At 47.2% G+C, this 26,270-nt stretch overlaps 10 protein-coding genes across 10 annotated transcripts, besides 1 other annotated feature; 5 read left to right on the top strand and 5 right to left on the bottom strand.

Moving 5' to 3' along the window:
* Window positions 1–343: 343 nt before the first annotated feature.
* UA08_07016 (hypothetical protein) lies at window positions 344–5,915 on the top strand (the record flags this gene model as incomplete). Its single annotated transcript, XM_020261910.1, has 3 exons — window positions 344–829; window positions 880–5,265; window positions 5,334–5,915. The coding sequence occupies 3 exons, from the start codon at window positions 344–346 to the stop codon at window positions 5,913–5,915; spliced, it is 5,454 nt and encodes a 1,817-aa protein (XP_020117697.1).
* Window positions 5,916–7,180: 1,265 nt separating this feature from the next.
* On the bottom strand, window positions 7,181–8,287 carry UA08_07015 (hypothetical protein; the record flags this gene model as incomplete). The annotated part of the gene is made up of 2 exons (XM_020261909.1): window positions 7,181–8,189; window positions 8,250–8,287. The coding sequence occupies 2 exons, from the start codon at window positions 8,285–8,287 to the stop codon at window positions 7,181–7,183; spliced, it is 1,047 nt and encodes a 348-aa protein (XP_020117698.1).
* Window positions 7,439–7,483: a repeat region (Identified by RepeatMasker using a combination of RepBase library and repeat library created with RepeatScout).
* A 344-nt stretch (window positions 8,288–8,631) lies between the features above and the next one.
* UA08_07014 (hypothetical protein) lies at window positions 8,632–9,696 on the top strand (the record flags this gene model as incomplete). The annotated part of the gene is made up of 2 exons (XM_020261908.1): window positions 8,632–8,636; window positions 8,691–9,696. 2 exons carry the CDS (start codon window positions 8,632–8,634, stop codon window positions 9,694–9,696), a joined length of 1,011 nt encoding a protein of 336 aa, XP_020117699.1.
* A 151-nt stretch (window positions 9,697–9,847) lies between these two features.
* On the bottom strand, window positions 9,848–10,906 carry UA08_07013 (hypothetical protein; the record flags this gene model as incomplete). Its single annotated transcript, XM_020261907.1, has 1 exon — window positions 9,848–10,906. One exon carries the CDS (start codon window positions 10,904–10,906, stop codon window positions 9,848–9,850), a length of 1,059 nt encoding a protein of 352 aa, XP_020117700.1.
* A 731-nt stretch (window positions 10,907–11,637) lies between these two features.
* UA08_07012 (hypothetical protein) lies at window positions 11,638–15,358 on the top strand (the record flags this gene model as incomplete). Its single annotated transcript, XM_020261906.1, has 2 exons — window positions 11,638–12,121; window positions 12,177–15,358. The coding sequence occupies 2 exons, from the start codon at window positions 11,638–11,640 to the stop codon at window positions 15,356–15,358; spliced, it is 3,666 nt and encodes a 1,221-aa protein (XP_020117693.1).
* A 1,124-nt stretch (window positions 15,359–16,482) lies between these two features.
* Window positions 16,483–18,437, bottom strand: UA08_07011 (Importin subunit alpha-1; the record flags this gene model as incomplete). The annotated part of the gene is made up of 3 exons (XM_020261905.1): window positions 16,483–17,397; window positions 17,468–17,977; window positions 18,204–18,437. The coding sequence occupies 3 exons, from the start codon at window positions 18,435–18,437 to the stop codon at window positions 16,483–16,485; spliced, it is 1,659 nt and encodes a 552-aa protein (XP_020117694.1).
* Window positions 18,438–19,236: 799 nt separating this feature from the next.
* On the top strand, window positions 19,237–21,380 carry UA08_07010 (hypothetical protein; the record flags this gene model as incomplete). The annotated part of the gene is made up of 4 exons (XM_020261904.1): window positions 19,237–19,506; window positions 19,569–20,556; window positions 20,618–21,023; window positions 21,080–21,380. The coding sequence occupies 4 exons, from the start codon at window positions 19,237–19,239 to the stop codon at window positions 21,378–21,380; spliced, it is 1,965 nt and encodes a 654-aa protein (XP_020117695.1).
* A 442-nt stretch (window positions 21,381–21,822) lies between these two features.
* Window positions 21,823–23,454, bottom strand: UA08_07009 (hypothetical protein; the record flags this gene model as incomplete). Its single annotated transcript, XM_020261903.1, has 4 exons — window positions 21,823–22,592; window positions 22,727–23,069; window positions 23,145–23,288; window positions 23,368–23,454. 4 exons carry the CDS (start codon window positions 23,452–23,454, stop codon window positions 21,823–21,825), a joined length of 1,344 nt encoding a protein of 447 aa, XP_020117696.1.
* Window positions 23,455–23,990: 536 nt separating this feature from the next.
* UA08_07008 (hypothetical protein) lies at window positions 23,991–24,891 on the top strand (the record flags this gene model as incomplete). The annotated part of the gene is made up of 3 exons (XM_020261901.1): window positions 23,991–24,062; window positions 24,135–24,562; window positions 24,615–24,891. 3 exons carry the CDS (start codon window positions 23,991–23,993, stop codon window positions 24,889–24,891), a joined length of 777 nt encoding a protein of 258 aa, XP_020117878.1.
* Window positions 24,892–25,231: 340 nt separating this feature from the next.
* UA08_07007 (hypothetical protein) lies at window positions 25,232–25,975 on the bottom strand (the record flags this gene model as incomplete). Its single annotated transcript, XM_020261900.1, has 2 exons — window positions 25,232–25,424; window positions 25,464–25,975. The coding sequence occupies 2 exons, from the start codon at window positions 25,973–25,975 to the stop codon at window positions 25,232–25,234; spliced, it is 705 nt and encodes a 234-aa protein (XP_020117877.1).
* Window positions 25,976–26,270: the final 295 nt, after the last annotated feature.

The raw sequence follows: 26,270 nt of genomic DNA, 5'->3' as shown, positions 1-26,270 counted from the left end.
AGTATCCGCAGATTCTATAAATCAATCACTAGAACAGTCCTCTCGGCATGTAAATCACTTCATCGTCTGCTCTTTCTGCTTTTTTCTGATTGAGCAGTGGAATGATTAACTATACACAGTGCAGAACTTCTACACTCTTCGACCTCATCAAAGATGACTAAGCATATACAATTCCGTATTCGGTTTAGCGGCTCGACGGAACTCAACATGTCCAGACTAGCCATAAGAGGCTAGCGCACTGATAGCTTCCTTATCTGCTATGGAATTTTTTTTGGCATCTGCCGCCCGCACATCTTCTGTTTGTCCATCGCGAGGAGACAATTCCAACATAGGCTCCTCAATCATGGCGCCAATCAAGCGCAAGGGAGCTACTGGGGAAGACACTGCTACCAAGAACCAGAAGCGCGCCCGTGTCACTTCGGGCGCCCCCAAAGCAGAATCCGGTGCTCAACAAAAGAAAGCCAAGCAAGGAAAAGATGTTTCGAAGGAGACGACTGCTCGACAGCAGGACACCGCGCCCTCCATTCTGCGCGACGAGGAACCGTCATTTCCACGTGGTGGTGGGAGTGTGCTAACCCCCTTAGAGCGCAAGCAAATCCAAATCCAAGCCACTCGAGATGTTCTTTTCGAGCAGAAGAAATCCGGTAAACCGGCCGAAGGATTCGGCGAAGAAGTCTCAGATGCCGACATTGACATGGAGGATGCGGATGCGGATGCGGATAAAAAACCAGTTCCGACTAAGAAGACGCGGAAGTCGAAGAGTAAGAAGGCAGAAGATTCGGAGAGGAATACCAAAGAAGGTGTCCGAGTCGAAGGTCTTAGCTTCAAGGTGCGTTGCCAATCCACCGCTCTTAGCATTCGTAACTAATTTTGCAAAAGCGCTTAACTACGGGGACCATGGTTCTAGGCCAAGTTACTAGCATCAACGCTCATGACATTGGCCTAGCACTTCCCAACAACCTTACAGGCTACGTCCCTCTGACTGCGATTTCCGAATTGTTCGATAAGAAGATCGAAAAGCTTTTGAATGCGGAGGACGAAGAAAGTGATGATGAAGCGGAAGATGATTCTTTGGATCTATCCAATTATTTCTATCTTGGACAGTTCCTCCGTGCCTACGTTACCTCCACTGGAAACGCTACAGATACTGGAGCTGTCAAAAACAAGAAGAGAATCGAGCTCTCCCTCGATCCGCGACAGACAAACTCAGGATTTTCGGACTCCGACCTTGTTGAAGGCACCATGGTGCAAGCTTCCGTGACAAGTGTAGAAGATCACGGATGCGTCATGGATATTGGCCTCGGAGACAAAGGCGTCAAGGGCTTTATGGCTTCTAAGGATGATATTGGCCAATTGACCCTCAAGGAAGGCGCCGTGCTACTCTGCGTGGTCACGAGTTTCAATGCTAGTCGAACCGTATTTCAGCTGTCATCGAAACTACAAACCGCTGCTTCGCTCAAGTCCTGCCTCAAATCTGCACCAACAATCCAAGCTTTCCTTCCTGGAACTGCGGTCGAGATACTTTTGACCGCAGTTGCAGAGAACGGTCTGGCCGGAAAGATTATGGGTCTCCTAGACTCGACTATTGATTTTGTTCACTCTGGAGCAAATTCTGGGTCTTTTGATCTTACCAAAAAGTTTCAGGCTGGTGCAAAGATCAAGGCCAGAATAACCTGTACCTTTCCTGCTTCAGAACCTTTCAAAGTTGGTGCCTCACTATTGGACAATATTCTAGAGTGGAAGAGCATATTACCTTCCCAGGAAAGCTCGGCGCCTTCTGTTGGAACAATATTGAATGCAAAGGTTGTGACAGTTGAGCCTGGACTTGGCCTTTATGTCGAGCTTGCATCTTCCAAGCATCTTGGCTTTGTCCACATCTCGAGGGTTGCCGATGGAACTGTAGAGACAGTATCAGTAGAGCAAGGCCCATTCCGGATTGGCACCACACATAAAGCTCGAATAATTGGCCACAATTCAGTGGACAATCTATACCTTTTAACTTTTGAAAAGAAAGTCATTGAACAGCCCTTTATCCGACTTGAGGATGTTCCCCTTGGTGCGGTAGTCAAAGGCAAGATTGAGAAACTGTTCATTGGCGCAGAGGGAATAGACGGAATTATCCTGTCAATCGCAGATGGTATTACTGGCTTGGTGCCACTAATGCACTTCGCCGATACAGTTCTACAACATCCGGAGAAAAAGTTTCGGGAAGGACTTACCGTTTCTGCTCGCGTTTTGTCAGTCAATCTAGAAAAGCGACAGATGCGGCTCACGCTGAAAAAGAGTCTGCTCAATAGCGAGTCTGCCATTTGGAAAGACTACAACGACATTGTTCCTGGAAATCAGTCTCCGGGAACACTTGTCAACATACAACCACACGGTGCAACTGTCCAATTCTACGGCACTGTTAGAGGTTTCCTGCCTGTCTCTGAAATGAGTGAGGCTTTTATTAAAGATCCATCTCAACATTTTAGAAAGGGCCAAGTTGTCAATGTTCATGCTCTTAGTGTTGATGCAGCCTCAGGAAAACTTGTAGTCTCTTGCAAAGACCCGTCAGGGTCTGCTGAGGCTTACAGAGAGGCTTTCAATGAGATCCATCCAGGAATCTCCGTCACCGGCACTGTATTTGAGAAATCAAGTGATGATGTACTCCTAAAGCTCGAGAAATACGGTGTTACGGCAAGGCTCAGCGCTACCCACCTTGTTGATGGTGACGCTTCGAAAGTAGCATCAGCATTCTCCAAGATACGAGTTGGTCAGAAGCTGTCGGATCTTTTGGTTCTTGAAGCTAAACGAGTTCACCGATTGATCAGAGTAACTCATAAACCAAGTCTCAGAAAGGCTTTGAAACAGAACGCTCTTCCGGCAAAATTCGAGGAACTCCAAGAGGGCACAGAGGTCACGGGTTTTGTGAGGGGAATATCGTCGCATGGAGTCTTTGTCGAGTACCTCGGGGGGCTCAATGCCTTGTTGCCCAAACGTCTCATCGATGACGAACATCTGAACAAACCCGACTTTGGGTTGCAAACATCTCAAGCGCTGTCTGCAACTGTCCACCAGATTGACGAAGACCATCAGCGCTTCACATTGACCATGCGCCCATCAGAGCGGCCAGCAGCTAGCCGACAGGAATCATCGCACGGAAAGCCGCTTCCAGGAAATGATCAGTTGTCAAATCCGATTGACAATACCGTCCATTCAATGAATGATTTTACTGTCGGAAAAGTCACCAAGGCAAGGATTGCATCTATCAAGGAAACGCAAATCAATGTTGTTCTTGCAGATAATGTGCAGGGACGCATCGATGTCTCGGAAGTTTTTGATCGTTGGGAAGATATCAAGGACCGAAAGCAGCCCTTACGTACTTTCCGAGTCAAGGAAGTTCTCTCTGTGCGCATTTTAGGAGTTCACGATGCCCGCAGCCATAGATTCCTCCCCATCAGTCATCGGACAAGCAAGCATCCAGTGTTTGAGCTATCGGCAAAACCAAGCTACGTCGCTGCTGAAGACCAAAACGCATTGACTCTGGAACAAGTCAAAGCTGGCTCTCAAATGATTGGTTATGTCAATAATATCGCTGATGATTTTCTCTGGGTCAGTATCTCACCGAACGTTCGGGGCCGTTTGCGCGCTATCGATCTCAGCGACGACTTGTCTACGCTAGCCGACCTAGAAAACAACTTCCCTATTGGCTCTGCTCTGAAAGTTCGTGTTGCGGGTGTTGATTTGGATAAAGGACATTTGGATCTTTCAGTGAAGCAAGAATCGGCCCGAGAGTTGTCAATTGACAAACTGTCAAAGGGCATGATTTTGCCTGGACGAGTAACTAAAGTCACAGAGAAACAGGTCATCATGCAGCTAAGCGATAACATTGTCGGTGCTGTCAGTCTCATGAACATGGCTGATGATTATTCCAAAATCGACACGACAGTCTATAAGAAGAACGAAATCCTTCGTGCCTGCATCGTTGATATCGATGGGCCTAACAAGAAAATTTACCTTTCTTTGCGACCATCAAGGGTTTTGAGTTCCTCACTGCCTGTTCAAGACCGAGAGATTACATCCATGAACCAATTGAAGGTCAACGATATTGTCCGGGGATTCGTTCGCAAAGTTGCTGATAATGGTTTATTTGTGACATTGGGTCATAATGTTTCGGCTTATGTCCGTATTTCAGATTTGTCCGATTCATATCTGAAAGAATGGAAAGACGAGTTCCAGGCAGATCAATTAGTCAAAGGAAGAGTCATCCTTGTGGATCCAGAGAATCAGAAGCTGCAACTGAGCCTCAAAGAATCTGTCTTAGACCCAAAATACAAGACCCCGATCACTATTCGCGATCTGAAACCTGGTCAAATAGTGACAGGAAAAGTGCGAAAGGTGGAGGATTTCGGTGCTTTTATCGTGATAGATGGCTCGGCTAATGTGAGCGGCCTCTGCCATCGAAGCCAAATGGCCGAGCAGAACATTGAAGACGCAAGGAAACTCTTTGAGGCCGGCGATATTGTCAAGGCAAAGATCTTGAAGATCGATTTAAAACAAGAAAAGATATCTTTTGGGCTCAAGGCATCCTATTTTGGGGACGAAGAAGGCTCGGATGACAGTGATGAAGATGTTTCCATGGATGATGAAGCCGGAGGTGTGCAACTCGAGAGTGACGACGACGGCGATGGGGATATATCTATTGGCAGTGTTGATGTGGTAAATGATAGTGACGTTGAATCGGAGTCAAGCGATGAAGAAGACGCCGTGACAAAAGCTAAAGACGATAAGGGAGGACTTGACGTTGGTGGTTTCGACTGGACGGGCGATGCAGGGCTGTCAGGGGCTTCAAAGATCGTTGACCGTGGAAACACTGGTGAAGATGGTAGTTCTAATAAGAAGAAGCGCAATCGCAAACCAGAGATCCAAGTTGACCAGACTGGCGACCTGGACACGCGGGGTCCACAGTCTGTGGCTGACTATGAACGACTCTTGCTAGGAGAGCCTGACTCTTCGATCCTGTGGCTACAATACATGGCATTCCAGCTAGAATTGAGCGAGGTAGACAAGGCAAGGGAGATTGGCGAACGTGCTATTCGTTCAATCAGTATCGGTCAAGATACCGAGAAGCTGAACATCTGGGTGGCGTTACTCAACCTCGAGAACACCTATGGTACGGATGACAGCCTGGACGAAGTTTTCAAGAAGGCCTGCCAGTATAATGATACTCAAGAGATATATGAGCGACTGATCAGCATCTTTATTCAGTCCGGAAAGAATGAGGTATGTTAAATGTGCTACTTTCTATGTGAAGAAAACATCAACTAATCTTTCTCTAATTTAATTTACAGAAAGCCGATGAGTTGTTCCAGACGGCGCTCAAAAAGAAAGTCTATTCGTCACAGAAATTCTTCATTAATTACGCTACCTTCCTTTTCGATACCCTGTCTAGCCCTGAACGAGGCCGTGAACTTCTTCCCCGTGCCATGCAGTCATTGCCTTCTAATACTCATGTTGATGTCACCTGCAAATTCATTCAACTCGAATTCCGATCGCCAAACGGTGATGTAGAAAGGGGCCGCACTCTATTTGAAGGTCTCCTTTCATCATTCCCCAAGCGCACCGATCTATGGAACGTTCTGCTTGACTTGGAAATGAAACATGGCGACGCCGAACAAGTCCGACAGGTCTTCCAGCGTGTTCTAGGTATCAGCGCTACTCCCAAGATACAATCAAAGAAAAAGGGGTCTATTCTTTCCGCGGTATCGACTGAATCGCAGAAGAAACTGAAGCCCAAGCAGGCCCGTTTCTTCTTCAAGAAGTGGCTGGATTTCGAGGTCAAACTGGCTGCTGCTGAAGGCGGCAATGAAAAGATGGTGGAGGAAGTCAAGGCCAGAGCAGCTGACTATGTGAACTCTCTGAACGGAGAGTAGAATGATTGCCGTTGTTTATTAGAAGTGTGCTTAAAAGTTCTTTTTGTTTGTCTGTTTTCTGGGATTCGGAACATATGAAAGCGTTTGTATATATATTCTTCAAGAGTCCTAAGGGTTAGTACATCTAATGCACACATTTAGTTCAGTAACAAGACGTTTACTAGATTCCAATTGTATTGATATCGAATACCTAGTTCACACTGAGATGTCGCTCTAGGTTAGTACCATCAATACCCATGAATGTCCTAAATATGTTGCATACCTAGGTACATCGGCCAATATTGAAGGAAGATAGGTGAGGTCTTCCATTGGCTCGAGGACGTTCTGGTACCATTTTCTTTAATAGGAAGGAAATTCTTATCAGATCAACCTAGTCTTTCATGCGCATATAAATGCTGGATGCTGTTCCAAGTTGAATCACAATAAAAAAAATTGCATAACATTTTCAACATGGCTGAATATCGTCATCTGTCTATCGGACATCCCCAATGGCCCTCGTGCAACAGCTTCCAAGTTTTCCCTTGTTGGTATCAATAAATAGCCACTCCAAACAGTTCCTTAACAACCTCCCCCGAGATACACGGCGTGTGCCCATGACCTGAGACATCAGTCTGCATCCACCCTTGACGGGTCTCCTGTTCCTTGCCTCGAGCTTTTGCCACCCGGATGTTCGGCCGGAGCAGTATCGGGACCGGATTCTGAGCGTGGGCGAGGTTATTGATGCTCCGGGTTTGACTAGAAAGTCTATTGATTACTTTGCCGGTACATTTTTATGCCCGAGACCTTGTTTAACCAGACTATACCTAAATTTTTGGTGTATACAGCGAAATATGGCGCTCCCCCAGGGGATCGTCGTCTTTCGCCTCTATTATTCGAGTCGCATTCCCAGCTAGCCAAAAAGGCAGTCTTTCATATTTGTGGCTGGGATCCTCGACGCTACGAGGCATTTCTATTAAGTGATATCTTGGAGGAGAATAGGATGGACACGAAGAAGTATGTCTACCCTGGTTTGCCGCATGGGTTTTGGACGACGTGCCCAGATCTGGAGGTATCGAGGAAGTGGGAGGAGGAATTGGTGGAGGGTGTCAAGTTTTTACTTTCCTAGCTAGGTATATACGTACGATTTTGAAGGTGGAAACGGTATTAGAAACTATGGATACTGTGAGAAGTAGAACAGAATCAAAAAGGAACATGATGCCAGATTTCCCAGGTTGCATCTAGCAACAATAGATTCAGCTGCAAAGTATACTGACAGAAGATGGCTGCTATTGCCCTCTCTTCGCAGCCATCAATCGTCTGTATTCCTCCACAATACTCTTTCGTTCTTCGGCAAGCTCCTCTCTCCTCCGCAAACTTCCAGCATTGGCAGGAATATTCGCAACATCCACTTCGGCACCGTCAGCACCGCGACGGATTCTGAAAATCTCGCGTGGTTTAGCCAGTGATTCCGGAGGCGCTTGAACCACTTCTAGCGGATTGATAGGTTTTGCTGTTCGCTCGCGAGTATTGAGTTTAGCCCAAGGGTCGTCATCGTCATCATCCTCGTCATCGTCATCGTTATCTTTGCCGTGCTTCCTCTTCTTCTTCTTGGATGACGACTGTGTAGTCTTTTTCTTCGACTTGACTTTCCCAGCTTCAACCTGCCATTCTTTCCATAACTCTGCAAGTTCATCATCCTGTGCCTCTCTTAATTCCCTCTCTTCGGCCTCCTTTGCTTTGATGCGAGCTTCTTCCTCACGCCAGCCTTTTTGAAGTTTTCGGAGATGTTTCTCATGCTTTGTAATACGCTCCTCACGGATCTTCGAAAGATTATCAGACTGAGTTGTGCGTTGTGACTTTTTCATCGAGGAAAGAGGCATTGCTTGATCGACACGCGCGGCAAAATCAGACAGTTTCTCGCCAGGGAGAATCTTGATAGCTGCGGCGTTGTCTTTGGCTGCAGATTTGGAGGTAGTCGTCGTTGTATCCTTATCTTCTACTCCTCCTCCTCCTCCTCCTCCTCCTTCTCCGCCGCGCTTACGCTTCTTGCTCTGCGGTTTCCCATTGCCGTCATCCAGTCCAGACGGTATCTTCCCCAGTTGTTGGAAGCGCATCAAACGTGAGAATGCACGAGGAGTATCGTCTGCCCATTTCGGGTTCTTATTATTGGGCTTTTTGTTGCTTTCGCTATCTTTACTTTTGTTGTTGGCCCCTTTCTTCGTTGCATTGCTCGGTGTCTTGCCTTTGTTAACTGGCAATGGCTTGGCTATGGTTGTGGGAGGGAGGTCGTAGGTCCTGCAATTGGTATTCAGCGGGGTGAACATCATATTTAACAGAATTTTTCCAGAAACTTACGACTCGTCCTTTTGCCGTCTTTTATGTTTGTGAGGCATATTGAAGGCGTGTGTGATGGATGTTTTGGAAGGTTGCTGCGGATGGGAAAAACCGACGATAATTTTGCCTTTGCGCTATCGCTATCGGGATCCTTATCGTTATCGTTATCGTCTCCTCATCGGCCCGCTTACATCACCTCGGTTTATACGCCCATTATTGAATAGCAGATTCTCTTATCCGGTGGTATTTCGCAATCGACAGCTTGAAGAAAAAAGGGGTGCCATCGGGCTCGGTTAGGAAAAGGTCCGTGCAGCTGACAGACAAAAGCATTCTGATTCCGAGCGTGTTACGGTGAGATGAGTAGGTAACAAGGCTTCCTTATTTTGTCCTGCATTTTTGCGCAATGATGTAAGTCGGCTCGACACTCGACTGCTGACACCCCTTTTACTGACCCTAACCTAGAGGCGTAATTGAGTTTATAACGCTTCTATGCGGAATAGTTGTCTCGTTCTTCTCAGAGGACTTGTTCGATATATGGAACGACGAGAATGGGCTTGTGAATTGGCCAACGGCCCTTACGAAGGACGTTTTGCCCGTACCATGTCATTCTCACAATGATTATACCCGGCCAATGCCTCTAGTCTCTGCTCTTAAAGCAGGATGTGTCGGCGTCGAGGCTGATGTGTGGCTTATCGATGAAGAACTGTACATTGCTCACACGAGACCAAAAGTCACCCACGGCCGTACCCTGGGATCTCTCTATGTAAATCCGCTGATGAGCCTATTGGAGGAACGAAATTCAGCAATAAATCAGACATTGCACGGCGTATTTGAAACAGACCCGGATCAGAACCTTGTTCTATTAATTGATTTTAAGACAAATGGCGCCGACACCCTCCCATACGTCATATCTCATCTGTCACCATTGCGAGATAGAGGCTATTTAACCCACTGGAATGGGGCCAAGGTTGTCAATCGACCTATCACGGTAGTTGCGACTGGCAGCGCGCCATTCGAACTCTTGACCGCGAACTCAACGTATCGTGATATCTTTTATGATGCACCTCTTGAGCTAATGGAAGATGGTGAGCCAAAACCTGTACAACGAGCACGATCAGCCCGGAGAAAAGAAGAAGGCCAGGGTTCTTCCGGAACACCAAGTGCCGTCCATCTCGGCACATACAATCCATCTAATAGCTATTATGCATCGGGATCCTATGACAGATCCATTAGATTCCCATGGAAATTTTACATCACCTCCAACCAGTTAAATCGAATTCGAGCCCAGATAAACGAAGCGCACCGACGAGGGCTCAAGGTTCGCTATTGGTCCACACCAAGTTGGCCACGGAACCTTCGAAATCATATCTGGAGTGTCCTCGTGCGAGAAGGTGCCGACCTACTGAATGTTGATGATTTGGAGAGTGCGATAAAAGGGCACTGGTGGTCCAACAACGAGGGGAGATAATCTGAAACAATGTTCCTGGGTTTCCCTATAACTGGTAATCAAATAAACTTTCCTGCCATAAAATTCAAATAGAATATATATTGCTATGACTTGAGATAATTCCACATACATAGGTATACCCTTTCCTCGCTTTACACAGGCTGGGTGACATTTACAGACAAAACAATGCTTCTTCACCGAATTCTCGGGCAATGCTTCCTTCTTTGCGAATCACGTTTCCAAGCCACTCTCGAGCAGCTTCGAGATCCATGGCCCCGAACTTCACTAAAACAAATCCTGCCCGAACACGAGCCGCAGTCCATGTGACTTTGTCTTGGTTTTTGGAAGGTTCTGTTGCAGCCGATGTTGATGACCAGTTGCGACCACCAATACGTGGCTGCGAGCTAAATGTATCCATAAAAAAGGCGCCCAACTGATCAAACATCGGACCGTAAAGGATCAATGTACCAAAAACGCCATGTGGATATGTTCTTTCACGGATCAATCCACCAGACTCGTGGATTTTATCACCTTCTTTCGATTGGGGATCCACTTCATCGTCTAGAACAATAGAGTCACGCAACAACAACCGTCTTTTGCCAGTTATTTTATCTTCGGACCACACCTCATTGCGGCCTTTCCATATTTGAAAGTCCCAGTTTTCTCCACGCGCGCTTCGACCCTGGGTCACCCAATCCAGAATGCAAAGACTGCTTCTATTCTCTCCTTTTTGAGACCCGTCAATGGTAAACACCTGGATCTGTTCATACCGGCTATTCTTGAAAGGGGCGGACGGGTCAACAAGATAGCAAAGGCCGGCCTGGCTTCCAATACGAACGTCAAGCGTCTGACGACTCATGTCGTCGTCCATCACAGAATTGTTGCTGCTTGAGCGTCGTCCATCTGGTGCCGTTTTGTAGATCTTGGTGCTTCCTTGCGGTGTAGTAACTACCAAGCGCACACGGGGATCAAGAGTAATCGATACATCAATGTGATCGCCCGGAAGAAGACCGCCACCATAGGTTAAAAGATACAGATGGACTGGTTTTGTGGCGTCTTTTCCTGCGAGAGCTTTATCAGGGGTAAAGCTTGGGACACGAGACAGAAGTTTCAGAGGATATTTGTATGTCAGAGTCGTCAATGTCGGGATAGATGGAGGTAATAGTGAGAGCACAGCCTCGCCTTTCCCGGGACTTGCGACAGTCGCAGCAAATGGGGATTTAAATGCCATGTTTCTGGTTTCCTCCCCAGCGCTTTGATCTGAACTCTGCTTTGAACAAGATTTCAACAGGAAATGGAATTGATCGAATTGAATTTCTGCATGGCTATACTATAATCATGCCCTTTGACCATTCAAGAATAGATTTACATCCTCGGGGTCTTGTTTCTCTTTTCCTTGGTTACTCGAGCCGTCTTGTCTGTCAAATGATAGCGATCTTGGTTTCTCGTGATTATTGATACCAACTGGCGCTATTCCACAAACAGCCACAAGCAGGGCTTAGGGCAAGGCGGATCAGGTGCCTTTATCGATACGCAATTATCGTGTTTTCGCGCTAAGCTGCATGGGTCGACAGTCTGGCCAATCACGCTCTGGCAAGTGCGGACTGCCGCTTGCCTTGGAGTTTGTGGTCGCGCGTAAGGAAGGAACGGCACCTCCCATCATCGCCAGAATTCCACCTCGAGGCCTCGAGAGGGGAAAGCACATGTTTTTTGGGTTGGTGTTCTCTCTATCTACTCCCTCGCGGCCTGGATTCTAACTTCTTCTGTGCAAGACGATTTAACAATTCTTATTCCCAGCGATATCAACTGCATATTTACCGCGTTTCTACTACCCGTTCGGGACGCGTGCGACGCCCGTCGTCCCCCTCTTCTTTCACGTATCTTCATCGCCTTCACCCTTCTACCAAATATAGAAAGCACGCACTCAGCCGAAGTCTCTGGTGCGCCAGAATCTAGCAAATCATGGACATTTCCGACTCAAGGTCCTCTGACGGCGAGCAAAATGGCGATACCTCCAGCAGGCGCAAATCCGGACGTGCAGTGAGGAAACCACAACTTTTCTCCCAGGATGTCCACAGTTTAGGTGCCAACACCGCCGAGAAAAGAAAGCGGACTGGACAGAATGAAGATGAGGAAAATGGCGACGAGGAAAACGAAGAAGACTCCGAGCCAGAAGACGATTCCGAAGACGAAGATCCAGACGAGGAGGAAGAGAAAGAGCGCAGAAGAGCGGCGCGGAGAGCAGCGAATAAACGCAGACAAAACCCACAAAGCAATGCGAAATCATCGTCGTCGCGCGCCACTAAAAAAGCAAAGACCAAAAACGCAGGCAAATCACTTGCAATACGCCCAGCAACCAACGGCAAGCAAAAGAAGAAAGCGGCTTCAAAAAAGAGAACTGCTCCACCGAGACCAATCTTCCATGCTACTTCAGAAGGTCTATTTGGTAATACTTCTTCTTTCTATTTTCGATGTCTGCAAATGCTAATGCCTATCTCAAGCCGATATTTTCGACCGAGGGAAAGACGCCGAAACCGTTGTGGAGGAATGGTTGTCCAAATACGAAAAAGACCCGGTCGAGGGCCTACGCACGCTATTCAACATGTTCCTTCAGTGTACAGGTGCTGACTTGTCCGTGGACACTGCGGATGTGACGGACGAGGACCATTGGCCCCAGCGTATACAAGACCTGCAAGAGGCTCATCTCGATACCGAGCCTTCGGATTATCCACTTATATCTAAGGACAAGAGGTTTCGCAACTTCCGAGCCATCATCGTGGACTTTTGCGATACCTGGGTTGAAAGTCTCCACCGCTCCTCCCTGCTGTATAATTCATTTGCTCCTGGCCTAAAGGCTGAGATATGGCTCAATATAATGTCTAGCTCTGGTAATAGAGCTTTCAGACATACGGCGACTATATTCTCCATATCAATCACCACCGCCTTGTGTGATATTGCTGAAGAGGTAGCCTCTGCAATTTCTACCTCTCGCAAGCAACTGGAAGGCGAGAAGAGGAAGAAGCAGGCGAACAAAGGCAGGATCACTACCATCCAAAATACAATTCAAGAGAACGAAGAAAAATTAGAGGCAATAGAAACCCTTCTCAAAGAGGCTTTCGACACTATGTGGGTGCATCGGTACCGGGATGTCGACTACAAAATTCGCAGTGAATGCTTCCTTGGTTTAGCTCGATGGATCCAGACGCACAGAGAAATGTTTTTCGACCCCCAGTACGTGCGATATCTCGGTTGGGGTCTCTCGGACTCGGTTACTCAGGTCCGTGCAGCTGTGGTTTCGCAACTTCGCCAAATTTATGAAATCAAGATTAGCATCGCTACTCTTCGGACTTTCACCGGTCGATTTCTCCGTCGGCTAGTTGAGATGGCTCTTAGGGACACCGACAGCAATGTGCGCGCCTCAACTGTGGAATTGCTCGGGTTCATTAGAAACCAGGGGTTGATGGAAAACGCCGAAATCGATCAAGTTGGCCAACTAGTGTTCGATGCAGAACCTCGTATTCGTAAAGCAGCCGGCCGTTTCTTCGCTGCAAATCTTGAAGAAATCTTTGAGACTCATACTGAGGAAATGGCAGAGGACATCAATGAAACCTTTGGCGAGGAAGAGGACGAAGACGATTTCGAGTCTCCTAAGAGATCCTGGATCAAATACAAATGTCTCGCCGATATCCTTCAATCCTATGACGGACAAAGGGATGAACAGGCGGTAGAGCGTCAACATTTGAGCACCGTTGAGGCTTTGTCGGGCGCACCAGTAGAATCACGTTTCTTTCTTGCGACTGAAGCAATTTATCAACATATGGGAGAACTGTCACACTGGCAATCTCTCGCAGGATATCTTCTCTATGATCACTCTCAAATCACAGATTCGCCTCCGCAGGATGAGGTCAGCAACGTGCGGCAGTTTTTCGCATTGGAAGAGGGCCAAGATAGTATTTTACTTGAAGTGTTGGTTTGCGCCGTCAAGCTCCGAATTTTAGAGATTGCCCGATCAGACATAAACAAACGCGGACAAAAAATCAAGTCATTAACTGACAAGATTCCAGAGATGCAAGAAGAGACTGCTCACAATCTTACTCAAATCATCCCACGCCTGTTAAACAAATTTGGTGCCATACCAGAAGCGGCTTCAGCAGTCCTCCGTCTAGAACATCTCGTCGATTTAGATAAAGTTCAGAATCTGCAAAAGAACACAACAGCCTATACATCACTTCTCAATGACATTAATAGGCAGTTTTTGACACATTCTGACCAAGATGTTCTTGCCGAAGCTAGTGTAGCTTTCCTGCACGCTCGAAGCTCGGATGAGATGAAGGAAGCGATGGAAGGCAAAGTCCAGGAACTATGGGACGACATGATTGACACAGTTGGTGCAATCGCTCAAAACAAGGACGTTCAAGCAGGGTCGTCACTTCCTAAAAGTGTCCTGGTCGAAATTGCCAATTCCGTTACTAGGATATCCAATCTAGCAAGTATTGTAGATTGCACTGGCATCATTGAAACGGCTCCCGTTGCTGCAGTCAAGAAACGCAAGCAAAGCTCGGAAGCTCCATTCAACACGCTTATTCACTTTGTGAAACGCGGTCTTCGTGATGAGGAGGGTGATGAGGAGTTGCGAAGCTTAGAGACAGAGTTGATCAGCAACAGCATTAAGACACTGCTCTTTTACTTTATGTGGAAAGTGCAGGCCTTAACCACCGCAGTCAAGTCTGGAAGCGCCAAGTTCAACACTGCATATTTTGAGACGTTGGCGAAGAGTCGGAATGTCTTTGCTGCGACCTTGACAGCCGTCATGCAACAGAGAAAGATACTAGATGACATTCGATACTCTGCAGTGACAACGTTCCTAGATCTACAGACTCTTTTCGGCACATTGCGCAATATCGGAATGCATATTCAGGGTGGTCTAGAGAACGTCGATGAGGATATTCTCTTCCAAGTCCAAGGGCTAGCGCAAGAGATAACGCCCTCGACACAAGTCACCATTTCCAGGTTTCATGACATGGCTGAGCGAGCTTTAGCTAAGAGAATGAAGAAGGAAATTCGTTCATCTGCTGATGATGATGCTCCATTAGAGTCAGCTCAGGATCTGAAAGACCTGCCCTCTGACGATGAGGAGGAAAACGAAGAGCAAGATGAAGATGGTATGGAAGACGAAGCCATTGCTACCGAACGTCTCCGCACCACAATCATCGCTGAACAAAGATTGTGCGAGATTACCGGCAAGATTGTCCTAGCAATCATCGGCCGCGTTATAGACAATTCTGGACCACATCGTGGCAAACTCAAGCAGAAATTACTGGTTAATAAAGCCCTGCTAGGTCACAATTACAAAGAAGTCATTAGGTTCCTGGAAGATCGCAAGGCACGACCCGCTGCTAACGGCAGTAGTCGGTCGAAGGATAGACAAGACGCTGCAGATACCGATAAAGCCGTTCAACTCGATTTATCAAAGAACAATGAACAAGTTGAACTAGAAGACGATCCAATCGAAGATGAAGAAGATGCCAACCCGGCTGTTGAAGAAGATGAAGACGAAGATCTCCGTGCTAGGGATCTGGTCGAAGAGCACATTGACGATGACAACGACGAGGAAGACGGATCAGAGCAAGAACAGAACGGGATTGGAGGAGACGAAGATGAGGATGAAATAATGGGTGACTAGGAGGATCTCTTTTTCTTTTAATTTCTTTGTTTTCTTGTTTCAATTTGCGTGCGTACAATCAAAGGGGGTGGGAAGCATCTCTTCTTATTAGCTTCTATTTTTCTCTTTTCTTTTTTTTTTCTCCCCTTGCGATCTTTTCTTCATATGCCGGTACTAGAAACTGAGGTCTTGCTATTTCTTTCCCTTTCTCTTCTATGTATAATGATAATTCAATTTCAGAAATACCACTCATTGTATCTTGCATCTATGTACGAACAATACACCTACTCAACCTAGACCAACCTATATGGGAAATAATTACGTCACAGCGAACATGTCCCCAAGTATTACACCTAGGTAATTTACGAGATAGGGGAAGAAAGCAGAATGGGCATAAGATTTATGTTTTCATTGAAAACCGAACAACTACATCCGAATATCATAAAAAGAGTCATGTTTTCTTTGCTTTGCTTTGCTTTTTTGTAGTGGGGAAGGGCATCTTCTAAACCAGGAATTGTGGTTCTGTCTCAAAAATGTCTTTGAGTTATTGAAGTTTATGGAAGATTTGACTGGAGGGCAAAAAATATGAACTAAAAGGAGGAAATGAAAGTTCCAATTGAAGAACAAAAAAAAGACAGAAATATGCCTATCATACGATATTTCGATGCGACATCAGAGAATAATAATAATTTAACTTCTAGAAATGCGTGGGGTTACATGATTGTGTATCTTATTTATCGTGCTAACATTAAACCATCGTTAAAGACAAAGGGATCCATTGAGAAATGATGAGGAATAAGGAAGAAAATATAGAAGAAAGGACACGAATGAAAAAACCAATCAAAAATAAGCAGAGGCCTAGGGAGTAGTTATTTGGACCCGAACGCCAAAGGGGGACTTGATGGGTGGATGGTAAATGTTGCTTGACTAGAATAATTAGATTTCCTGGTAGAAGTTGGATTCAGTATCCATCTTCGGAGGTAGCAAAAAGGAGATCCCAGTTCTCTCGTGTTGAGTTGACTCCTCGCTGCAGCGACAGCAATCTAGCATCCGCTTAGTAGAGCGCCTCCTGAATTGCCCAACGGGAGGTTGGTGGACGAAAAATATAACATCACAGAAAAGACTTTCTGAAAATCTTATAATCTTTACATGTCCATTGAGTCGCCACCGCCATTGGCGAAGGTGAAGCCGCCAGGTTGCTGCTGGTTGGTACCGAGAGCGAATCCGGCTTGTGTTTGCTGAGGAGCAATTTCATCGATATCACCACCAGCCTCGTCTTCATCAGAGAAATACTTCTCAATGATGTTATAGGCCTTCATGTAAATCTCCTCATTGGCGTTGTTCTGGCACTCGTGAATCTTCTCCATACCACCGGCTTCTTCAATGAAAAGAGCATAGCGGTTGAGGTTGCCCTCACCAGTCTGTGTGGCCTCCTTGTCCATTTCACCGACCTTGAGAATATTCTCTAGGCCGTCAAGAGCGACTTGAATGATCTTGTTGTCGGGGCACGCAAGGAGATCGCACAAAGGCTTGATGCAGCCTTGGGAAACCAGGTAGCGGATTTGATCTGGTTTCTGTAGACCGCCCGAAGTAGCATTAGAGATAGCCCAGCACGCTTCTTTGCGAGTCTTGAAGTCGCCGTTGGAAAGGAGGTTGATGAGTGGTGGAATGATGTTTGCGTCAACAACAGCTTGGATTTGCACGGAGTTGCCGGCAGTGATGTTAGAGATTGTCCAGCAGGCTTCTTTGCGAATTCCATCCTTGGTAGATCCAAGGAGAGAGAGCAATGCAGGTAGAGCACCGCAGTTGATAATGACTTGGGTTTGAACGTCATCACCGGTGACAATGTTGCCTACCGATCGCAGAGCAGGGGTCTGGACAGAAGTCGAAGCATGGGTAAGGAGCTCCACTAGGCGACGCGGAATTCCGGCTTCAATGACAGCTTGGATCTTGTCGTTAGACCCGTCAGACAAATAGGAAATAGCCCAGCACGCATCAATAAGAACTTCATCATCAAGCATGTAAATTAATTTCGAAAGAACAGGAAGCGCCGGGGAAATCTAATACCAGTGTTAGTTTTAGCTTTTGATTATGTATGATGATACGACTCGGGACTTCGTAGACACATACAGTATTCCAATCTGGTTGTGGGGTTTTGCCGCGGCAAAAGTTGCTCAGGGTCCAGGTAGCGTTGCGTAGCATGCTCATCTTGCGACCGTCGTTGATAAGGGTCAAAAGAGGACGAAGGGCACCGGCAGAGAGAACATAGTCACGGCATTGAGGACTGTCACCAGCGATGTTACCCAGAGCCCAGACAGCTTGTTCGCGCACATCGGGTTCGGGACTGCTAAGGAGCTCAACAAAGATAGGGACAGCACCGGCTTCAATAACAACCTGAGTCTGCTGAGCAGAGCCCGATGCAATATTTGTTAGGGCCCAGGCAGCCTCAAACTGGACCAAGGTGTGAGGGGAGCGTAGAAATTCGACAAAGCGAGACACGACGCCAGTCTCAATAACGCGCTCAATAGGAGGGTTGCGTTCCTTCGAAAGCAACTTCCTAAATTTGGTGGTGGCTTGGATCTGTTCATCAATCTGCTCTGAAAAGACACCTTTGACCATCTCTGGGAGTTCAACGTTCAGCTAATAAAAAAATTTCTGTTAGCCATTTGTAATGTGAGAGAAAAATAGAAATAAAAATAAATCATCAGCCATTCGCGCATGATAGGTGCTGTAAGCCGTATACGTTATACAGCAACGACAACAAGCACTAACAGCGACCGGCTAGCGATGAAGATCCCAAGTATTTTCCGGTGGGCCAACAGACGGCACAAGTTGGGACAACAAAAGGGTGAATGCCGTGACTAACCTCGCCTTCAATAGTACCACCTTCTTCTTCGTCGCTGTCAACGCCGACTTGGCCACCAATGATGCCGCCATCACTGGTTTGAATGCCTCGTCGCTTGGCAAGATTTTCCTCTCGTTTTTGCTTTCGGATCTCAACCTGCTGCTCTTCACGGCGACGACGGAGCTCATCGGGTTTGAACTGGTTCTTGGCCTTGAACTGCGTCCGGCGATGCTCTGGGATGTAACGGTCCGCCATGGTGAATGCACGGGTTTGCCGGTTTATTGTTGTGTGTGTGAGAGTGGGGTAGATAGAGTGTAGAGCCTGAGGGAAGGAGTAGGAGGCAAAAGAAAAGTATTAAATGAAAATGCAGAGTCTGCAAGCCCGATTTTCAGGGTGGTTGTGCCAAAGCAGCGGTGCAGAGACGTGGTTGTCCTGGGTTGAAGTAGAGGGGCGACTGGGCGAGACGAGAAAGAGAGGGGAAGGAGATGTTGACGCTTTCTTTTCCAGCGGTTGCTCTGGTTTTTGGTTTTTGTTTTTGCCAAGAGTTTGCCTCCGTTGCCGCGCGCGTCCGCTGAATAAGCGCCATTGGCGCTGCTTCTAGTAAGTCCTGTCTTCTGCATTGCAAGCTGCTGCTATATAAACTAACAAAATGGACACAAAGCAGCGTATGACAAGGCAATCTAGAGCCACACTTGGCACAGGCGATGGTCTTGCTGGGACAGCCCGAGCAATGCACAGAACGTAGCACGTACCCTGTATCAGTCGCACAGCAAGGCAGCAAGGCAGCAAGGCCGTAAGGCTACAAAATCGCGCACGGGCCAAGCCCGGCCGGCAATTCGGCGCCACAGTTATTCCGCAAGCAGCTAGCTACACGCTAAGCCTCATTCGATTCGATATAAATCCCATTGTATACGACGAGACGCGCCCGAATATAACTTGTACATTATCCAACATTCATGGCGTGACTGGGTGCATGGCCATTCTCGCACTGAAATTAGACCACACGCTGGTTTGTAGTGTGTCAAATTAACCCAAATAACACGGATTTGAGACCATGCCTGCAGCCATACCACCGCGCTTTGTCAGCGTCGACACAGCCAAATCCACCCAGGGACATCATAATTTGATTGGAGTTGTGGTAGATTGTCTTTCAAAGAGCAAGACAGGCGGCACCTCTTTTGTTGTGACATTTACAATCAAAGATGCGGACTATGGCAAGGGAAATCAATCATGGACAGGGTTAAAGATCAAATATTTCAACAATAACGAGCATCGTTTACCTGACCTGAGAGTAAATGACGTGATTCTCTTACGTCGACTAAGGGTAAGTACTACCGGTTAGGGTATACCATATTTTTTTTTCACGCCTGCTAATCCGATTGAAAGGTTCGACCGTATCAGGGATCCTTGCTGGGCATTGCCTCAAATACAGACAATGTCGCATGGGCAGTCTTCCGGCAACCTGAAGAGCGGGCGTCCTTGGCAATTCCAGCATGTAGCCCTGGGTCAAGTGCCCTCAATCTTGAAGAAACAACATATGCGAATTGGCTTCTAGATACTCTCGCCCGTTCCAGATCCAATACTTCGTCAACTCCGGTAGAAAGGCATCGCACAGAACCTTCAACGGATCCCATAGGCGCCAAGCAACAGAACACTGCCGTAGCTAAGAAGAGAGATAGGTTTTCTTTGATCAAAAACCTCTCGATGGACACTTTTGTCGATCTCACCGTGCATGTAGTGAAGACGTGGTATCAGGATGACAGGGTTCATTTATACGTCACTGATTATACTGTGAACAAGTCACTTTTTGACTATCGAGACAAGTCAGACGATGATGCAGATGGAGATGGGGGCACTTTTGGCGATGAATTCGGGTTTATGACTCGCAACACCCGCGAGAAAAGGACTTGGGAGGGGCCCATGGGACGGATGACGGTGCAGGTAACACTGTGGGATCCGCATTCTACGTATGCGAAAGAGAACGTCCGCGAAGATTCCTATGTTGCCCTGAGCAATGTGCGTGTGAAAACAGACAAGATGAATGGCATAATGGAGGGAGTTATGCACACCGACAAGAAGTTCCCCCACAAGCTAGGTATCCGAATCCTCGACGAAGATGATGACGAACCTCGTTTTGCCGACCTCAAGAAGCGAAAGCGAGAATATTGGCGGCAGAATAGAATGAACAAGCGCAAGGTCGCCGAAGACTTTGGAGAAGAAGACGGCGTTCCCAAGAAGAATGCGAAGAAAAGGCGGAAGGAGCAGCTGCGCCAGAAAAAGCAGCAAGAGCAACGGCAGAGGCAGCAGCGGAAGGAAGAGGGCCAGACGGAGATTCCCATCGCGGTGATTTCTGCAAAGGGGCCCAATCCTCACAGTATGCACCTCCCCCCCGGTTCTTTTTGATCTGCATCTGCTGACTGCTGACATCTTCCAAGTCCAAGCAAAGGATCCGTCAAGAGCGTGCCGGAAGCTCTCTGAAATCCTGGCAAACGAGAGCCACAACATATCCCTCCCAGGCAATATTCAATATCGGCTTCCCTTCCAGAATGTGAAGTATCGCACTGTCGTCCGGGTTGTCGATTTCTTCCCGCCTGACATTGCTGATTTCGCGGTTCCGTACAGACCTCGCCGATACTCTGCTCCATCGTCGTCGTCGTCGTCATCATCCGAAAATGAAGATGGAGATGATATCAACCCGCACACGGCTGGGATCAGATGGGAATGGCGTTTCTGCCTCCTCGTGGAGGACGACAAGGCTGCGCCTGGTCAAGCCCGGGATCGCATAAAGCTGTTTGTTAGTGGAGCCGAAGCCGAGTTCTTGCTCAAACTTGATGCTGTAAAGTGAGTATTCCACGTTCTCATTTCAAATTTTCTAAATACTGACAATTTGTATAAAGCTTACGGGAAAACAGAAGCATCTTAAACCGGCTCAAAGAAAAGCTATGCGTTTTATGGGGAGACCTGGAAGAATATAAGAACGCAGGGATGAGAGATGGGCAGCAAAAGGGTCCATCTCAGCGCCCTTTTACATGCTGCGTCAAAGAATATGGCGTCAGATGCACTTGTCAGAGGAAAGCTATTCTTGGTGATGGCGATGATAGTGATAGCAACGGTGTTGTTTTGGGACCTGAACATAACCAGCACTGCCTCGGCTGGGAAAGGAGGTTTGCTCTATTTGGCACTACAATTAATGAATAACGAAACTTTATCTTGAGAAAGTTAAAAACAGTTTTTGGTTAAGACGATGTACATATTAGTTTAAGTCCTAATGTCAGTGTTTCAACGTAATCGAGGTGGACGTCTGGTGTTGTTTCTTTTTTTCCCTTGACTGCACACCGTCGCAACTCTCACCTGAACAAAATACCGAAAAAGATTCGAATCATTTAATACATGAGTAATACCTGAGAAAATACAGAATGTAGAAAAGGAATATGCCAGCACTTCCAAATTAGAAAGCCCATCCCAGTCCTTTTTGCGCCCATAGTACCGAACGCAGCGAGCCAGATGACGCCGCAGTGTTGAACTCGAATCCCATCCATTTTGAAAATAAAGAAGAAAAGATTAAAAGCAAATCAAGATATAAAAAAAAAACAAGTAAAGGAAGCACACAAAAGGGGGTTCAAAAAACACGAAGAATTGCTTAAATCTTGGTGACTTTCACAATTGCAAGGTCAATTCCATGCTGTGCAGGTTCAAAGCGACAGCTGCTACCCCAGTGGCATTCTTTCTTACCAACCTCGCTCTGCGGGCAACGATGTCCGTAGATGCATTTGGGGTCATCGCATGTCATTCCAAAGTGGCATGGTGTCATACGAGCGACAGCGCGCAGAACGTCTTTTTCCTCTTTCGAAAGTTTGTAATCATGATCGTGATAGCAATTCGTATTTGGACATTCTCCAAGTAGATAGAAGAGATTGCAGAGTTTCATCTTCTTGATGCGGCTTAACTCCTCCTTGGAGATGCTTTTAAAGTCCATGCGATCGATTCTCTGGCCAAGCTTATTTCGTTCCACGACAGGCGTTTTTGGAGCCACTGAGGTGTTAGCAGGCTTCAAGGCTTGCAGAGCCACATCGCCAGGATTAGATGCAGTTATCGAAGCCCAGGATGACCAAGACGTCGGAGTGGCAGAGCTAGTCGAGGTGTTGGTGGATGTGCGTGTCAACGAGGCAGATCGCGGATGGGGCGAGAGCATCGCATTCTTAACTGGTGTCTTCGCCGATGTGATTGGGCTTGCCGATATCTTAGTGCCGCGGAAGACATCTGAAAACCGGGTAATGCGGAAAGTGTCCTTTATATTATCCAGCTCCTTGTCGAAAGGGATGCCTTCAATCAGAGATATCCGACCTGTAAGTTCAATATCTTCCATCGTCTCTTGCAAAAGTCGGGTATAACTGTTGTCATGAGAGCATCCTAAGAAGATCTGATGACAGTGGCAGCTATATAAATTAAGCTTCAGTGTTTCTACCCTCATAGTCAGCTTACGCGCCCACGATAATTGTTTTTTTTTTCTTTCTTCCTTTCTCTTTTTGCATCGGGATAAATACCTGTAATCTTATCGTCTGCAGTATTTTTGCCTTGTCCGACATCGATAAAATCAAAGAGCAAGCCGCTCTCATTAAAGCCTCGCACGAAATCATCTATCGCTGATGGCTTATCGATTATGCCGGCCTGATGATACATATTACCCAGGGCTTTCAAATTTGCATAAATATGAACAACCGTCTTTGGTGAGGCGACATTGGGTAAGTTTTCCGAAATGTATTCGTCCATGTCGGCGGCCAGCCTATTCGCAGCGTCTTTACCACCTTGCTCACCAGCACGAATATACTGATCAAGAAACAAGGTTTTATCGCCGTCCAGAAGCACAATAACGAAGGGCTCACGGTCCTTTTGATTTTTTTTTGAGGTGACTCGTTAAAAACAGAAACCCTTTTAGGGGGGGTTGCGAGGTCTGATACTTACCATTATCTTCTTGATCCGTTTAATCTGCTCCATCAGTTCAATTTCATGCAGCTGTATGTCTCGGTTGAAACGTATCTCGCGCTCATGTTCGATTTTAGTCTGATGATAAGCGTCTTCGAGTTCGCTCACTCGTCGCAATAAATCCTAATCCACGTAGCTTCACGTTAGTCTCAAGTTGCCACCGACCGCTGGGGATGTACAGGAATCCACAGGGGAATCATACTTCAATAAGATCATTTTTGCTTAATTCGATGAGCTTCAATTGCTCATAGCGCTTAAAAAGCGCTTGTGCGTGTATGCCCGATATCATTTTGGCGAGCGAACTTGATAGCTGCAGTTGATAGAGGAAGGCCCGGGCGCCAATAATCGCAGGACAGGGTATGCGGGAGCAAAAGACTGCGTAGGCTGTCAGAATCAGTTTCAGCAAGTTCCGGATCCTAATTGGGAGCTGCAAGAAGCGTACATTTGAGGTCAAATCAAGCGCAGAGAGCGTTTTGGGGTGAATTGAAGGAGTTGAGATCCAGTTACTGCTCCGATCAGAGGCTTGACATTTTTTCTCCTTTGGGTCTGGCGCGTCCTTGTGCAAACGGGGAAGGCGGTCAAGCCAAGTTCTGTGGAAAAGTGAAAAAGCGGCTCGGCGGTTGGAGCAGCCAGCCAGCCAATCAGCGCCGAGCGGCCTGGCGCCAAAGAGGCATACGTGGAGAGAAAAGGCGTGACCCCAACCAAGACCTCATATTCTTGCACCTCAGTTGTTGTCTCGTCTTTTGTTTATCTTCCGTACCTGTTTCCCCCCGTCTCTCATTCCTCTGGTCCTGTCTGCGCTCTTGCAGACTTGCCGTTGACACCATGGGTCGCTTCGCTCTCCTATCTCTTGCGCTCTTCTCGCTCCAGGCCATCTTCACAGGAGGTCTCGCAGCAGTAGGTTCTGCCCGTGGGGAGAATGTCAACGCCCATGCACTCGTGGCTGACTTTAGATCTCCGGTGTCCTAGGAATCTCCCGCAGGCGATGAGGCTCCTTCCGCCAAAGCTCTGGCCGTCACCATTGACGCTTCCTTCCCTTCATCGGAGGTCTTTGGCATCAAGCTCGTCAACGGCGAAGTTTCGCAAGCTTTGCTGACAGTCACCAATGACGAGGATGCTCCTGTTACAGTAAACTTCGTTGCAGGAAGTCTTTCGACTCTGACCGAGCCCTTCCAAATTGTTCGCAATCTTTCGGCGGTCACTTATGGAGTCCAGGTGCCAGCGGGCGAGAAGCAGGTCCTGCCTTACAGTCTCACGACTGATATGCATCCTCAGGATCTCCGACTTAGCCTTATCTCGGTTCTTAGCAAGAACGTCACTCAGTTCTTCACTGTTCAGGCTTTCAACGGAACTGTCAGCGTGGTTGAACCAGAAACCAGCATCTTTGATCCTCAGATGTAAGTGTTCCATCTTCTGGTTGTGTTTCGTGCGAATACTAATCTGCCTTAGCATCTTCCTTTACTTCTTCATCCTCGCCTTTTTCGCTGGAATCTTCTACTTCTTCTACACCGTCTGGATTGCGCCATACTTCCCTCAGAAGCGACGTGGCAGAGACACCAAGAAATCCACTGTCACTGCCAAGAAGACAGACTTGGACGCTGCCACCCCTGAGGCTACTACTGTCAGCTCCGCTACCACCTACAACTCTGACTGGATCCCCGCCCACCATATCCAAAAGCCCGAGGCGCGTAAAGTCAAGGGCGCACGTTCCAAGTCTCGCTCTTAGTTCATCTTTGTCGGTGTCATTGGCAGCAGCTTTGGCGGCTCGATTGCCTTTCGGCTGCATAATAAATGCTCACATCGATGATGTACTATTATACAATCTTAACCCCACGGGTTGCTCGGATCGTCGCTGGAAATGAGACACTATCCTGTGCAAAACGCGAGGCGGAATTACCTTCAGAAATTTGTATTATATTATACAGAGAAAACCATCTTTTGACTACCATGTATTACCATAGAAAGTCAAAAGTTCGATTGCGTCGTTCAACCAGAATGAAGAATCTTTCCAACGAACATAGGCATGCTAAAAGCGACTAGAAAATACAATAATTCAATTCAGTAATCTACAACCTTTTCCATGCTTCGTATTCTTTCTCTAAATGCTTTTTGAGCTCCTGGAACTTGTTCCCAAAGTTGCGTGAACATCGCCAGCACTTAAAATCCTCTTTCAAATAACCCTCTCTACCCGGATGACGCCGTTTGTCATCCTGGGCCAACGGGAAGTCGTCAATCTCAACAAAGAATGGCGTTGCAAAACTATTATAATGTTTACGGTGTTTTAACCGATCACTATACCGGTCAACAGACATGACATGGATGTGTAAATGGTTCATGGAAGGATGTGCATGAATCCCCGTCATGATCTCTTTCTCCCAGTCTCTCCCTGGGGGTAATTCATCAACCGGCGGATCTTGTTCCATGGCTTCTCGGCGTGCACTTTCCTGCGACGAGTATTTCCCATATCGTCTTTGTAATTCGCGAGCCGCTAATGCACGTAGCTTTTTCACCTCATTCTGGACCTTGTGCAGAAATTCGACATCCTCAAAGGCATCAAACGGGTGCTCGTAGAACTTGGACGGGTCGCGGGGAAGTAAGAGTAGATGCAGTGACGATTTAGGGTATAGATCGTGAATCGCGACGAAGTCGTCGTTGTAGTAGACCACTACCGACGAGGGGTAGGATTCTGGCCGCTCGATGTAAGACCCCAGGGCATCTCGGGGGTTGGAGAAGAGAGTTTTCTTGTTAGTAGCATCTCCAGTCTCTTTTGGAGTCACAGCGGGTTTCGGCTTTTTGCTCTTAGGGGCCATTAGCTCGGCGACTAGAAATCTGTGTTAGACCCGGCCATGCAACCGACGCATTCTTATGGCAGATATTACACGCATTTCGCTTTCCCATTGTTCCTGGAGGAGCTTCTGTTCCTGTTCCAGTAGCGTTTGGGCTCACAGGTAAATCAGACGTTGGAACTCGAGATGCTGAACTGTGCGCCATGGCCATAGGAGCCAAGAATATGGCAATGTGCATAGGATGATATGGCGATGAGTGAGTATATACAACGAAGACTGACTGAGATCTGCGAGTGGATCCGGAGAACGATGTCATTCC

This window comes from Talaromyces atroroseus, assembly GCF_001907595.1.
Source record: "Talaromyces atroroseus strain IBT 11181 chromosome Unknown scaffold_10, whole genome shotgun sequence".
NCBI lineage: Eukaryota > Fungi > Ascomycota > Eurotiomycetes > Eurotiales > Trichocomaceae > Talaromyces > Talaromyces atroroseus.
Note: the sequence above shows the minus strand (reverse complement) of the source record. Positions and strands in the feature narration are given on the sequence as shown.